The following is a 15,530-nucleotide window of genomic DNA, read 5'->3' as shown; positions in this document are numbered from 1 at the left end:
AAAAAAAAAACCCCAGAAAATAACAAATGTTGAAGAGGTTGTGGAGAGACTGGAACTCTTATGCCCTGCTGGTAGGAATTTAAAATGGTACAACCACTATGGAAAACGATATGATGCCTCCTCAAAAAGCTAGAAATAGAAATACCATCCGATCCAGCAATCCCACTCCTAGGAATATATCCTAGAAAAATAAGAGCCGTCACATGAATAGACATAGGTACACCCATGTTCATTGTAGCATTATTCACAATAGCAAAAAAAAGGGAAACAACCTAAGTGCCCATCAACAGATGAATGGATAAACAAATTATGGTACATATATACAATGGAATACTACACAATGATAAAGAACAATGATGAATCCGCAAAACATCTCAAAACATGGATGAATCTGGAAGGGCATTATGCTGAGTGAAATAAGTCAATCACAAAAGGTCAAATATTGTATGAGACCACTATTATAAAAACTCAAGAAAAGGTTTACACACAGAAACAATCTTTGATGGTTACGAGGGAGGGGAAGGGTTGGGAGGGGAAATCCCTAACTAGATAGTAGACAAGTGTTAACTTTGGTGAAGGGAAAGACAACACACAATACAGGGGAAGTCAGCACAACTTGACCAAGGCAAAGTCATAGAAGCTTCCTACACATCCAGACACCTTGAGGGGCCGAGTTACTGGGGCTGAGGGCTGGGGACCATGGTCTCGGGGACATCTAGGTCAATTGGCATAACATAGTTCATAAAGAAAATGTTCCACATCTTATTTTGAGGAGTAGCATCTGGGGTCTGAAAAGCCTGTGAGTGGCCATCTAAGATACATCTATTGGTCCCATCCCATCCAGAGCAAACGAGAATGAAGAAAACCAAAGATACAAGGAAAATATTAGTCCTAAGGATTAATGGACAATAGGAACCACAGCCTCTACCAGACTGAGCCCAGAAGAACTAGATGTTGCCTGGCTAACACCACTGACCGCTCTGACACGGATTACAATAAAGGGTCCCGGACAGAGTGGGAGAAAAATGTAGAACAAAATTCAAATTCACAAAAAAAGCCAGACTTACTAATCTGACAGATTCTGGAGGAACCCCTGAGCCGATGGCGCCTGGGCACCCTGCTAACTCAGAACTGAAGCCAATCCCAAAGTCCACCTTTCACCAAAGATTAGAGACAGGCCTATAATACAAACAATAACATACATGAGGAATGTGCTTCATAGTTCAGTCAAGTATATGAGACTAAATGGACAACACCTGCCCAAAAGCAAAGACACAATGCAGAAAGGGACAGGAAAACTGGACATGGGAACCCAGGCAGAAAGGGGGAGAGTGCTGACACATTGCAAGGACTGCAACCAATGTCACAAAACAATTTGTGTATAAATTTTTGAATGAGAAACTAATTTGCACTGTAAACTTTCACCTACAGCACAATAAAACTACTAAAAAAAAAAAAAAAAATTTAAGAATATTGGTTGCCTCCAGGGAGAGAGTACAGTTGGTAGCAGGCAGAGTTTTCACAATATACCCTTCTGTACTTTTGGATTTTTATACCTATTGAGAGTATTACCTATGCAAAAAAGAAAAAATTAAACAAAAACTTTACCAGTTGCCTTTTGAATTTTCTTTTCTAACTTATTTCTACCTGACAATCATGCTTCCTAGGCTTTTCAGGATTCTCAAGCACTATTTATTAATAACATTTTTGCCTGAAATAGCTTATTTTACTTTGCCAATGGCCATAGAATGCTTTTATTAAGCAAAGATGAGGTACTCATTGACACACATCCTTTCTGATTATGTGCAAATATTTACTAATATCTTGCACATGACAAGCATTGTGTGAGATGTTAGGAACAAAAAGATATACAGTCCCTGCTTAAAGTCATGTCACTATTATTACCTTATTTTTCAAAATGAAAATAGCTTTTTCTTTCTGATTACAAAAAAGGGGTATAGGCTTATTATTTTGTTTTTAAAGCCAGAATAATGGAAAACATACGAAATGAAAATCATGTTTAATTCATCCTACCCCCAAGAGACAACGACTATTAACATTTCTGTGTTTCTTTCCAAAGTTTTTTCACTTCACATATAAAAACAAAAATGGGAGTCATATCATATATACTATTCTACAATGTATTGTTGCACTTGAAGACTATATGTGAGCATTTTCCTATATTATTAAATACAGTATTGAAATATAACAATGTTTTAAATTTTGTTATAAATCAAAGTAATACATATGTGATTAAACATACCCCACTTATCTCTTCCAACCTGTCCCAAATTCTTCTAGCAGTTTCTTTTGCAATTATTTCCATCTCTCTAAATACATAATGGAGCCCTGGTGGCGCAGTGCTTAAGAGCTCAGCTGCTAACCAAAAGGTCAGCAGTTCGAATCCACCAGCCAATCCTTGGAAACCCTATGGGGCAGTTCTACTCTGTCCTATACAGTCACTATGAGTCAGAATCAACTCGGCGACAACCGGTTTGATTTTTGTTTAAATACGTAATGTTTCCACCATCGTTTCTTTTTTGAAACTTTGTAAGATTTTAATAAAATAACCTTTACTAGTGAAGTTTAATGAGATCCTTGCATTTCAAATGTTTCCACTAATTATAGAAAAAAAAGTCTTAAATCTCTATTTGCATATGACAGCTACAAATGAAGACTGAAACAGGTGTGCTGAATTAATGATGCAAATACCTTAAGATGTCTGGCCATAAATGATGTAATCTTCCAAAATGTGAACAACTTTTGTTTACCAAGAGTTGTCTATGGCTATTTCTTGATTTATCCCTTTTACACACTCTTTACGGACGTCTACTGACTATAGATCATTTTTATCACCTCTCAACTCTAGTCCTCCATTCTCCCAATATACTTTTTATCATTAGTTGTACATCCTTTATTGATTACCTTCATAACCTTAAGTAAGATAATTATACCTTTATTTTCTTTTCCATCAACTATAGTCAGTGTCCTCTGACTCACTACTTTGTAAGACAGATATTAAACTCCCACTTTTCTAACTATCCCTCTTCCCCTTCTTTCCCCTCTTAGCCTCTGTAATTCAAACCTATTCTTCTGTACAAATGAGTTAACAACATTATGTTTAATGGCTTCATCAATTTCCACTCTATGCAAAATTAGTAACTGAATTTACCAATATTGCTTGATTAAAGGTCAATATACAAAAATAACTGTATTTCTATATACCAGCCACCAACAATTATGAAATAAAAATTGAAAAATAAAACCATTTAAAACAGCACTAAAAAATCAAATACCTAAGAATAAACTAGCAAAATAAAACCTCTACACAGAAAACTAAAAGTATTATTGAAAGAAATTAAAGACTACCTGAATAATGAAGGGCTTTACCATGTTCAGAAATTTGGATATTGTAAAAATATCACCCTCCCCAAATTGACCTATAGATTCAATGCAATCACAGTCAAAATTCTAGTAGGTTTTTGTGTATGTGGAAATTTATACTAATTATAAAACTTATATGAAAGTGCAAAGGACCAAGAAGAGCCAAGACAATCTGGAAGAAGAAATACAAAGTTCGAGGACTCACATTACCAGATATCAAGTCTAATAAAGCTAAAGTAACTAAGAGTGTAGGGAAGATGCAAATAGAAAAGTTGATCAATGGAGCAGAACAGAAAGTCCAGAAACAGACTCCCACATACATAAGCAAAGGAATTTCATATATTGCTGGTAGGAATGTAAATTGACACAACTACTTTGGAAAATTGTTCGACATTATTTACTAAAACAGACCTTGTTATTCTCAAAGTGTGGTCCACAGCCAGTACCACTGGCAACCCCTGGCAGCTTGTTAGCAATGCAGACTTTCAGGTCCCATGCCAGAACTACTGAAGCAAAATCTGCATTTTAACTGTTTGAGAAGCACTGCTCTATGACCCAGCAATTCTACTCCCTGGTATATACCCATCAGAAATACATACAGATATTCACCAAAAGACATGTATCAGAATATTCCTAGTAATACTATATATAATAGTCAAAAACAGAAAACTACTCAAATGCTCATCAACAATAGAAAGAATAAATTGTGATATAAATACACAATGGAGTGTTATTCAATAATGAGAATAAACACTCTACAACTACAATTCACAAATACAATGCTGTGTAAAAGAAGGCAGACTGAAAGAACACATCTTATATGTTTTCACTTATATAAAGTACAAAAACTAACCTATGATTTTAAAGCCAGGACAGTGGTTACCTTGAGGGGATATACTGAGAAGGAGTAATACTCTTATTTCTTGATATAGATAGTTTTACATGGATTTCCACCAAGCTATATACTTGTGTTTTGTGCACTTTTCTGTACGTATATTATACTTCAATAAAAAAGTTCATTCAAAAAGTAGTGAAAGGAAACACCCTAAAATCCTGAAAGTAGTTATCTCTAGGAGGTGAGATATACAATGACTTATTTTTTCCTCTTCTGAGTTTTTCATTTCATATTTTCTACCTCTATAAACACTACTTTAATAAATTATTTAACTTCCTGTGGAAGAAGACTGTGGGATTATCTCCAGCAGTTACCTTCCAAGGGTTTCAGAGAAACTTCTGTATGAGACTGGAGAACCATTCAACAAAACATGCAAATTCTTATTATAACTGAATTAAAATACTTTAATTCTACAAGTTAATTTATGGCACCTACATAGAAGCAAACTAAAACAAACTGTATTCTGTGAATTACCATGTCTTCCAGTTTTTAAAGAGTTCCTAAACAGAATATTTATCCAGCCAGCTTAGGTGAAGAAAATGCAAAGAAAATTTCAGTGTCTCAAGTTGAGTTCTGTAGTGTTCGAAAACATTTTAAACCAGGAATACATTTTACTTTTACATATAGTTCAGCTATAGATATCTTTCCATGACAATATTTTTAGATCTAACTTATCCCTTTCTTCAATGGCTTTTTTGAGATATAATTTGTGAATAAAATTCACTCATTTAAAGCCTATAATTCAGTGGTTTTTAGTATATTCTCAAAATTGTGCAACCCTCAAACCAAAAGAAAACCCAACCTGTTGCTGTCAAGTTGATGCCTGCCTATTCATAGCCACCCTATAGTACAGAGTAGAACTCCCCCATAGGGTTTCGAAGGCTGTAAATCTTTACAGAAGTAGTATGTCGCATCTTTCTCCCGCAGGGCAGCTGGTGGGTTTGAACCGCTGACCTTTCGGTTAGCAGCTGAAGACTTAACCACTGGCATGGCAACCCTCACCACTATCTAATTCCAGAACTTTTTTTATTATTCTAAAAAGAAACCCATACCCATTAGCAGTCACTCCCATTTCACCTCAGGTCTCTCCTCCAGCCCGAGACATGCACTAATCTACTTCCTGTTTCTATAGATTTGCCTATTTTGGACCTTTCACATAAATGAAATCATATAATACACAGTCTTTTTTATATATATACAATATGTAGTCTTTTATGACTGCTTCACTTAGCATAATGTTTTCAAGTCTCATCCACTGTAGCATCTATCAGTACTTCATTCCTTTTTATGGCCAATTAATATTCTATTGTAAGGATATACCACATTTAATTAATCCACTCACCAACTGATGTACATTTGGGCTGTTTCCACTTTTTGACTACTATGAATAATGCTGCTACGTACATTCATGTACAAGTTTTTGTGTGGACATATGTTTTCATTTCTCTTGGGTATATACTTAGGAAAAAGGAGTCCTGGTGGCGCAGTGGTTAAACGCTTGGCTGCTAACCAAAATGTCAGTGGTCCAAACCCACCAAGCCGCTTAGCGGGAGAAAGAAGTGACCATATGTTTCCATAAAGATTTATGGCCTTGGAAACCCTATGGGGGAGTTCTATGCTGTCCTACAGGGTCGCTATGTGTCGGAATCAACTTAATAGCAACGGGTTTGGTTTTATATACTTAAGGTGGAATTTCTGGGTTATATGTTGTCTTAGTTATCTAGTGCTGCTGTAACAGAAATACCAAAAGTGGACGGCTTTAACAAAGAGAAATTTATTGTCCCTCAGTCTAGGAGGCTAGAAGTCCGAATTCAGTGTGCTAGCTCCAGGGGAAGGCTTTGTCTGTGTTGGCTCTGGGGGGAGGTCCTTGTCATCAATCTTCCCCAGCTGACGAGCTTCTCAGCGCAGGGACCCTGAGTTCAAAGGACGCGCTATTCTCCTGGCTCGTTTCTTGGTAGTATGAGGTCCCCATATCTCTCTGCTCACTTCTCTCTTTTGTATCTCAAAAGAGATTGGCTTAAAACACAATCTAATCTTGTAGATTGAGTCCTGTTTCATTAACATAACTGCCGCTAATCCCATCTCATTAACATCATAGAGATAGGATTTACAACACATAGGAAAATCACATCAGATGACAAAATGGTGGACAATCACACAATACTGAGAATCATAGCCTAGCCAAATTGATACACATATATTTGGGGGACACAATTCAATCCATGACATACAGTAACTATGTTTAACATTTTGAGGAACTGCCAAACTGTTTTCTAAAGTGACTACACCATTGTACACTCCCATCAGCAACATATAAGGGTTCCAAGCAGACTGCCACATCTTTCTCCCGCAGAGTGGCTGGTGGGTTTGAACCATGGACCTTTTGGTTAGCAGCAGAGTGCGATCCACATACTTGCCTGGCGATCCACATCCTTACCAACACTTGCTATTATTTATTTCCTTGTTGATCTCCTGTCCAGTTATTCTATCCATTATTGAAAGTGAGATTTTGAAGTCTCCAAATATTGTTGTTGAATTGTCAATTTCTCCTTTCATTTCTGTCAGTTTTTGCTCCATGTATTTGGTGCTCTGTTCTTAGGTGCATATACTGATAAGTGCCTACATTATCCCATTTTAGGGGCTACATATTATTCATTCCATTGTAATCTCATTGATATTTTAAAGACTATCCTGCTTTCAGGCTAAAAGGTAAGCCAGTGTTTTTCACGTTCTTTGAATTTGCTTAGCTTAGAATTAAGCATGTGTGTACGAGGGATCTGTAACAAAATAGTAGTCAGAAAATAATACATTATAGTATAATGCTTGGCGCCCTGGTGGCACAGTGGTTAAGAGCTCGGCTGCTAACCAAAAGGTCGGCAGTTTGAATCCACCAGCTGCTCCTTGGAAACCCTATAGGACAGTTCTATTCTGTTCTATAGGGTCGCTATGAGTCGGAATCGATTTAACGGCATCTAACAACGACAACAGTATAATGCTTACATGGAGTTACATTTGATAGCTAAAGAAAAGAGAGTGGAAAGTACTTATCTTTTAAAGTATTGAGTAGCCTGTCAATTATGCATATTGATGTGGTTAGCCAGGCCATTCTAATTTCCCTTGCCACATTACTGAATGAAGCCCTGAGGGGCTTCCTTGCCCGAAATGCAGGCAGAACTGCTCTGCAAATATAAGCAGTATGCAGTCATTGAGCACTCACCCTACTGCTTGAAGTCAAAATCATTTGCACATGAGTAATAAAGCCACATGTTGGCTTCTGCATGAGTAGGGGCCTAATCCTGTTTTTGGAGCCCTGATGGCACACAGTGGTTAAAGCACTCGGCTGCTAACCGAAAGGTCGGTGGTTCGAACCCACCAGCCACTCCGCAGGAGAAAGATGTGGCAGTATGCTTCTGTAAACATTTATAGCCTTGGAAACCCTATGAGGCAATTCTACTCTGTCCTTGTGTCATTATTTAATGAGTCCGAATCGACCTGATGGCAACTAGTGAATTCTGCTTTTAGAAGGCAGTGACGGTTCAGTGGTAGAAGTCTCATACAGAAGTTTCATACAGAAGACCACGTCTGATTCCTAGCCAATACACCTTAAGTACAGCCACCACCTGTCTGTCAACATGGCATGAATGTTGCTGTGATGCTCAAGAGGTTTCAGCAGAGCTTCAGGGCTAAGAATGACTAAGAAGAAAGGCTTGGTGATCTACTTCTGAAAATCAGCCAATAAAAACCCTATGGATCACAATGGTCAGATCTTGTTGTACCTGGGGTCGCCATGATCGAGGGCAGCTCACAACAATCCTGCTTTGGAGTCCTTGGATGGTGCAAACCAATCTCTGAAAAACTCCAAACTGCCAAAACTTACCCAAGGTGAAACAGATATCTTGATGGCCCTATAACAAAAATTTAATTGCAATTAAAAGGCTTCTGGGAAAAAACATTTCCAGGCGCAGATGGTTTCATTGGTGAATTCTACCAAATATTTTAAAAAGAAAAAACACCAATTATACACAATCTCTGTAGAAATAGTAGAGGAAAGAAAACTTCCCAACTCATATTATGAGGCCAGCATTAACCTGATACAAAGCCAGACAAAAACACTGTAAGAAATTATAGACCAGACTCCCTCATAAATATTAATGCAAAATTCCTCAACAAAATATTAACAAATCAAATCTAGCAATACATAATAATATACCATGACCAAGTGGGGTTTATCCCAGGAATGTAAGGCTTGTTCAGTATTTGAAAATCAATCAATATAATCTACTATATTAATAATCTAAAGAAGAAAAACCACACGATCCTATCAATAGATACAGAAAAAGCATTTGACAAAATCAAACAAACATTTCTGATAAAAACTCTCAGCAAACTGAATATAAGGGAAATTCCTCAACCTCATAAAGGGCATCTACAGAAAAAGCATACTTAATGGTGAAAAACTGAATGTTTTCTCTCTCAGATCGGGAACAAGGCGAAGACGTTCGCTCTCACCACTCTGATTCAACATCGTACTAAAAGTCCTAGTCAGTGCAACAAGCCAAGAAAAAAGAAACAAAAGGCAAACAGATTGGAAAGGAGAAAATAAAACTGTCCCTATTCACAACAACATGATCATCTATGTAGAAAATCCCAAGGAATCTATTTGAAAAAACAAACCAACTAGGACAGAGCAGTGGTTGTCAGGGGCTGGGGGAAGGTGTGACGACAAATGGATAGCGTGAGGAGTTTTTCAGGGTGATGGAACTGTTTTGTATCCTGATCATGATAGCAGTTAACAAAATCTATACATGTGTTAAAATTTACAGTATGCCAAATAAAGTCAATTTTACTGTATGTCAATTTAAAAAAATAAATTATATTCTTTCTTCAGTATGGCATTATTCAACCATGCTATCCTAAAGAGATTAGTACACTGAATTGTGTTCCAAAAACTTTAAATCAGTTTCCAGAACCTCCATCCCTACCAGATGTAACACATTTCTAACGTGCTAATAAAAACATCATGGTAAATTAGTAGTCGCAATCTAGGGGCGTCTAATTCTGACCATGTACGAACTACATAATCTGAAAACTTTCCTTAAAAATGCTACATTAAAAACAACAACATTATTTTAAAGGCATAATTCAGTTAACAAAAAGGAGAAATCACCAGGTGCCAGAAAAGCAGAGGAAACTAAAACCCTGATGCACATGCATGTGAGCTGCCCCCCTCCTGAGCTGGGATGGTAGGGCAGAGATCCATGCTCATAAAACAGGAGATGAGGGTTTAAAGACTAAGCAGGAACAAGAAAGGAGGGTATGGTGGATATGATGGATTGGCACATAATATACATTCTACTGTCCTTGGGGGGCCCTGGTGGTGCGGTGGTTAGAGTGCTCAGCTGCTAACCAAAAGGTCGGCGGTTTGAACCCATCAGCCGCTCTGCAGGAGAAAGATGTGGCAGCCTGCTTCTGTAAAGATTTACAGCCTTGGAAATCCTACGGGGCAGTTCTACTCTGTCCTATAGGGTCGCTAGGAGTCAGAATTGACTCGCCAACAATGGGTTTTGGGTTTGGATCCTATGTACTACCAAAGATTTGGAAAGTAAAACTGAAGACCAGCTTCTGCTGCTTCTGCTACTTTTGAAAACTGGTACAGTCAGGCATTTGGTTTTTCTGCAGCATAATCAGCAGCGTTCACAGTGTCTAGTCATTAGCTTCTTGAGTATCAACAGGCAGGTCATGGATCTTGATGTGGATCAAAGCAAATGGGCAAGATTTTGGAGCTGAGAGCATTAATGGAGGCTTCCGGACCATGGTGGCTTTCTGCCATGGCAATAGTGGTATGGTTCTGATGTGGTATTTAAACCCCTAACTGGGCAGCTCTTTTGTTAGCCCAGTTCTGTGATGTGGCTTTGGGAGTTGCTCCTAAAGACCCAATCCTGCTAGAATGTAAGCTCCATAAGGGCAGCAGCCTTTGTCTGTTTTATTCACTAATGTATCCCCCACGAGCCCAAAACAGTGCCCAGCACAGGGCAGATACTCAATAAATATTCACTGATTGAATGAATCAACCTAGAATCTGTTTCTTCAACGCTTCCAGCAACTTTGCAAGCACTTAATGCTTTATAGTAAATACTCTTCTGCTTACACTAGCTAGAATAAATTCTGTCTGCAAACTTTACCATGACTTATATAAAGGGAGGTGTAGGAGCTAACATTCTCCATAAATCCAGAAACTTCAAAAGGATGCACCTTTAGGAAAAGAGTATACTACAAAGAATCTGCTCACCAAGCAAAGTAAGATGCCAAGGACATTTATCTGCCTTTGCCAACGGTCTGGGTTGGAGAGAGGAAAATACCTACCCTGAAAATACATAACTACAGACCTGTACGTTACATAGGTTTGAAGTTTAATTTTTTTATTACCTCAGTGGTACTGGAACTTCTGAGTCATGAAATTAACAACAAAGGATACATCCTCAATCAAAGCTGCACAAGATTCCCATAGAAAAAGGTCTTGCCAGAGGGAGGGGGAACAAAAACAAAAACTTCACAAAGAATAGGAGGAAACAATCTACCATAAGCAAGAGGCAACAAGACAAAACCAAAAAATTAGAATTCCAAAATTTTCAGATAATAGAATCCTTTTATAAAAATGTATACAAAAGCTGCAGCAGTCCAAAACATCTGACCAATTACAGACAGAAATCAGATAAACTAGCCGCTGTTGGTGTATAACTAGGAAAACCTTACATCTTCTCCCGTTGCCATCAAGTCAATTCCGACTCATAGCGACCCTTTAGGACAGAGTAGAACTATAGGGTTTCTAAGGCTGTAAAGCTTTATGGAAGTAGACTGTCACATCTTTTTCTGACAGAGCAGCTGGTGGGCTCAAACCACCAATCATTCAGTTAGCAGCCTAGCACTTAACCACTGTGCCACCAGGGCTCCTTTACCTCTTGTAGGTTACAACGAAAGTCTTAGCCTTCTTCCTGGGAAAAATCAGCTTCAGGAACTCAAAGAACTATCACTGAGGAAGTTAGGAAACAAATGTTCCAATCACACCAGATCAATAATCAACCCACTCTGTCTATTGGAAATGTCTAGGACTCATCATCTGCACAGTGAAACTTATACCACAAGAGTTTCTCAATGAATGTAAGAAGTAAACATAGTGATCTGAAATCCAAATACTATGGTAATCTCAAAGGAAAGTATGCATCATTTATTCATTCAATAAACACTTACTGAGTACCAAGTTCTATAAGCCAGTTACAAAGACAACTAAGATAGGCACCCTGTCCTACAAGAAACTACAATCTAGTGAGAAGATACAGATACGTATGATATTAAAAAAAAACAAATCCACTGCCGTCGAGCCAATTCTGACTTCAAATGACCCATAGGGTTTCCAAGGCTGCAAATTTTATGAAAGCAGACTGCCATATCTTTCTCCCACAGAACAGCTGGTGGGTTCGAATTGCCGAATTATGGTTAGCAGTTAAGCACTTAACCACTGCACCAACAGGGCTCCTCATGTATGATATACCTTTGGTCAAAAAGGCTTTCCTCAGAAAAACTGACTGTATATAACAAATTGATTTATCCATTAGTAAAGCAGGAATTACCTCTTTGCCTCTATCAAAAATCCCTCCTGGAGTATATATACCAAGCTGAGGCTGAAATTATGATCTCCATTTTCTAGATGAGAAAACTGAAGCTTTGCCCAAGATAGAGCCCACAGCTGGAAAATGACAGAGCTGAGATTCAAATCCAAGTGTGACTCCAAAGTCCTTGCTTTTAACAACTGGTACTAACATGGCAGGTTTGAAAATCAGTGACAGTTTGACAGCGCCCCTTCTCATTCATTAGTTTTCCAAACAGAAAGGAATTGGAGCTAAGCATGATCCTTGTAAAAGGCTGCCCCCTAAAGTGAGTACTTGAGCTGGAGATCGCATGATAGAATTTTGCAAGACCAACAACTTCTTCATTGCAAAAACCTTTTTTCAACAACATAAACGGTGACTATACACGTGGACCTTGCCAAATGGAATACACAGGAATCAAACTGACTACATCTGTGGAAATAGACGATGGAAAAGCTCAATATCATCAGTTAGAACAAGGTCAGGGGACAACTGCAGAATAGATCATCAGTTGCTCATATGCAAGTTCAACTTGAAGCTGAAGAAAATTAGAACAAGTCCATGAGAGTCAAAGTACCACCTTGAGTATATCCCACCTGAATTAAGAGACCATCTCAAGAATAGATTTGATGCATTAAACACTAATGACCAAAGACCAGAGGAGTTGCAGAGTGACATCAAGGACATTATACATAAAGTAACAGGTCACTAAAAAGACAGGAAAGAAAGAAAAGACCAAAATTGGTGTTGGAAGAGACTCTGAAACTTGCTCTTGAACGTAGAATAGCTAAAACAAAAGAAAAGAAATGATGAAGTAAAAGAGGTGAACAGAAGATTCCAAAGGGTGGCTCGAGAAAACAAGGTAAAGTATTAGAATGAAATGTGCAAAGACCTGGAGTTAAAAAATGAAAAGGGAAGAACATACTTGGCATTTCTCAAGCTGAAAGAACTGAAGAAAAACTTCAAGCCTCAAGTTGCAATACTGAAGGATTCTACAGGGAAAATATTAAATGATGCAGGAAGCATCAAAAGAAGATGGAAAGGAATACCCAGAGTCACTGTACCAAAAAGAATTGGTCAACATTCAACCATTTCAGGAAGCAGCATATGATCAAGAACTGATGGTGAAGGAAGAAGTCCAAGCTGCACTGAAGGCATTGGCAAAAACAAGGCTCCAGGAATTGACAGAATACCAATTGAGATGTTTCAACAAACGGATGCAGTGCTGGACATGCTCACTCATCTATGCCAGGAAATTTAGACGACAGCTACCTGGCCAACCGACTGGAAGAGATCCATATTTGTCCTCATTCCAAAGAAAGGTGATCCAACAGAATGCAGAAATTATCAAACAGTATCATTAATATCACATATAAGTAAAACTGTGATGAAGACCATTAAAAAGCAGTTGTAGCAGTACATCGACAGGGAACTGCCAGATGTTCAAGCTGGATTCAGAAGAGGGCATGGAATGACAGATATCACTGCTGATGTCAGATGGATCTTGGCTGAAAGCAGAGAATACCAGAAATATGTTTACCTGTGTTTTATTGATTATGCAAAGGCATTCAATTGTGTGGGTCACAACAAATTATGGATAACATTTCGATGAATGGGAATTCCAGACACTTAATTGTGCTCATGAGGAACCTGTATATAGACCAAAAGACAGTCATTTGAACAGAACAAGGGGATACTGAGTGGTTGAAAATCAGGAAAGGTATGCATCAGGGTTGTATCCTTTCACCATAATTATTCAATCTATATGCTAAGCAAATAATCCAAGAAGCTGAACTATGTGAAAAAGTGCACAGCATCAGGCTTGGAGGAAGACTCATTAAGAACCTGTGATATGCAGATGACACAACTTTGCTTACTGAAAGTGAAGAGGACTTGAAGCACTTACTGATGAAGACCAAAGACCACAGCCTTCAGTATGAATTGCACCTTAACATAAAGAAAACAAAAATCCTCACAACTGGACCAATAAGCAATAACATGATAAACACAGAAAAGACTGACATTGTCAAGGATTTCATTTTACTTGGATCCACAATCAATGTCCATGGAAGAAGCAGTCAAGAAATCAAACTACACATTAGGCAAATCTACTGCAAAATACCTCTTTAAGGTGTTAAAAAGCAAAGATGTCACTTTAAGGACTAAGGTGCACCTGACCCAAGCCATGGTGTTTTCGATCACCTTAAATGCATGCAAAAGCTGGGCAATAAATACGGAAGATCGAAGAAGAACTGATGCCTTTTAATTACAGTGTTGGCGAAGAATACTGAATATACCATGGACTGACAGAAGAAGTAACAAATTTGTCTTGGAAGAAGTACAGCCAGAATGTTCCTCAGAAGCAAGAATGGCAAGACTTCATCTCACACACTTTGGACATATTATCAGGAGGGACCAGTTCCTGGAGAAGGACATCATACTTCGTAAAATAGAGGGTCGGCAAAAAAGGGAAAGACTCAAAAAGATGGACTGACACACTGGCTGCAACAATGGGCTCAAGCATAACAATGATTGTGAGGATGGCTCAGAACAGGGCAGTGTTTCATTCTGTTGTACATAGGGTCACTGTGAGCCAGAAACGACTCAATGGCACCTAATAACAACAACAGTTTAGTTAAGGCTCAAAAACAAAAAAAAAAAGTCTGAATTCTTCAGAAACTGTTTAAGATGGCTGAAAAGATAATGGAAGGTTCTGTTCATCCTGACATTTTGCCAGGACTTTAGCAACTGTAGTTTGCTTATCTATATAGACGGAAGTTACTCCGTGAAGGTGGGCTATTAAACGTACTCTTGCGTACTTAGTGGAACTCAATATTCAGAATTAAAATTGGACCTGTCTAATATATAAGCAAACATGTTTGGTAAAGTAGAGGGTCAGAGAAAATGAGGGAAACCCTCCATGAGATGGACTGATCCAGTAGCGCAACAATGGGCTCAAACATACCAAAGACTGTGAGGATGGCTCAGGACCAGGCAATGTTTCATTCTGTTATACATAAGGTTGTCATGAGTCAGAGCCCACCTAACAGCAACTAACAACAGTGTATAGAGAAAACAAGAACAACAAACAAACAAAAGAGTTCAACTACTCAGCAAGAGCAATACCTTTTTCATAAAAGTCAATGGCTACTTCTCATTTCAAATCATATGTTCAGACTCCTGATCTGCTTAAATTTTTAGGAGTCAAAATTATCCCCCTTGTAAGGACTCAACCATTCACAGGTGATTCCTGGAGTAATTGAGGGGAAAGGGTAAATTGTCCACAAAGTCATTAAGCCTCCTTCAAGGAGAACAATCTCATTGATCAAAGCACCATAATGGTTTAGATGCTGGACAACTCAAGAATCTTAAATTATGGATGGGGACGATTCTTTTTCTTTTTTTCAATTTAAAGCTTTGTGTGTGTGTGTGTGTGATTTAGGTGTAAGTTTACAGAGCAAATTAGTTTCTCATTAAACAGTTAATACACAAATTGTTTTGTGACATTGGTTGCCAAGCCCTTGATGTGTCAACACTTTCTTTCTCTATCACAGGTTCCCTGTTTCCATTCGTCCAGTTTTCCTGTCCCTTCCTGCCTTCTCATC

At 38.2% G+C, this 15,530-nt stretch overlaps 1 protein-coding gene across 3 annotated transcripts in view; it reads right to left on the bottom strand.

Annotated features, from left to right (window-relative positions):
* The window catches only part of CNNM2 (cyclin and CBS domain divalent metal cation transport mediator 2), a 157,475-nt gene that overhangs the window by 75,455 nt on the left and 66,490 nt on the right, over positions 1 to 15,530 (bottom strand). The window contains exon 2 of one of the 3 annotated variants that reach the window (XM_023741098.1): positions 8,143 to 8,184. The exons of the other annotated variants lie outside the window; for them this stretch is intronic. Within the exon in view, the coding sequence (XP_023596866.1) occupies positions 8,153 to 8,184 (32 nt within the window). The 3' untranslated portion in view covers positions 8,143 to 8,152. Of the gene's footprint in view, positions 1 to 8,142; positions 8,185 to 15,530 lie in introns of those variants that run through there. 3 annotated transcript variants of the gene reach the window in all.

This window comes from Trichechus manatus, unplaced genomic scaffold, assembly GCF_000243295.1.
Source record: "Trichechus manatus latirostris isolate Lorelei unplaced genomic scaffold, TriManLat1.0 scaffold00007, whole genome shotgun sequence".
Lineage (NCBI taxonomy): Eukaryota > Metazoa > Chordata > Mammalia > Sirenia > Trichechidae > Trichechus > Trichechus manatus.
The sequence above is the reverse complement of the archived record's forward strand: the minus strand, read 5'-3'. Positions and strand labels throughout refer to the sequence as shown.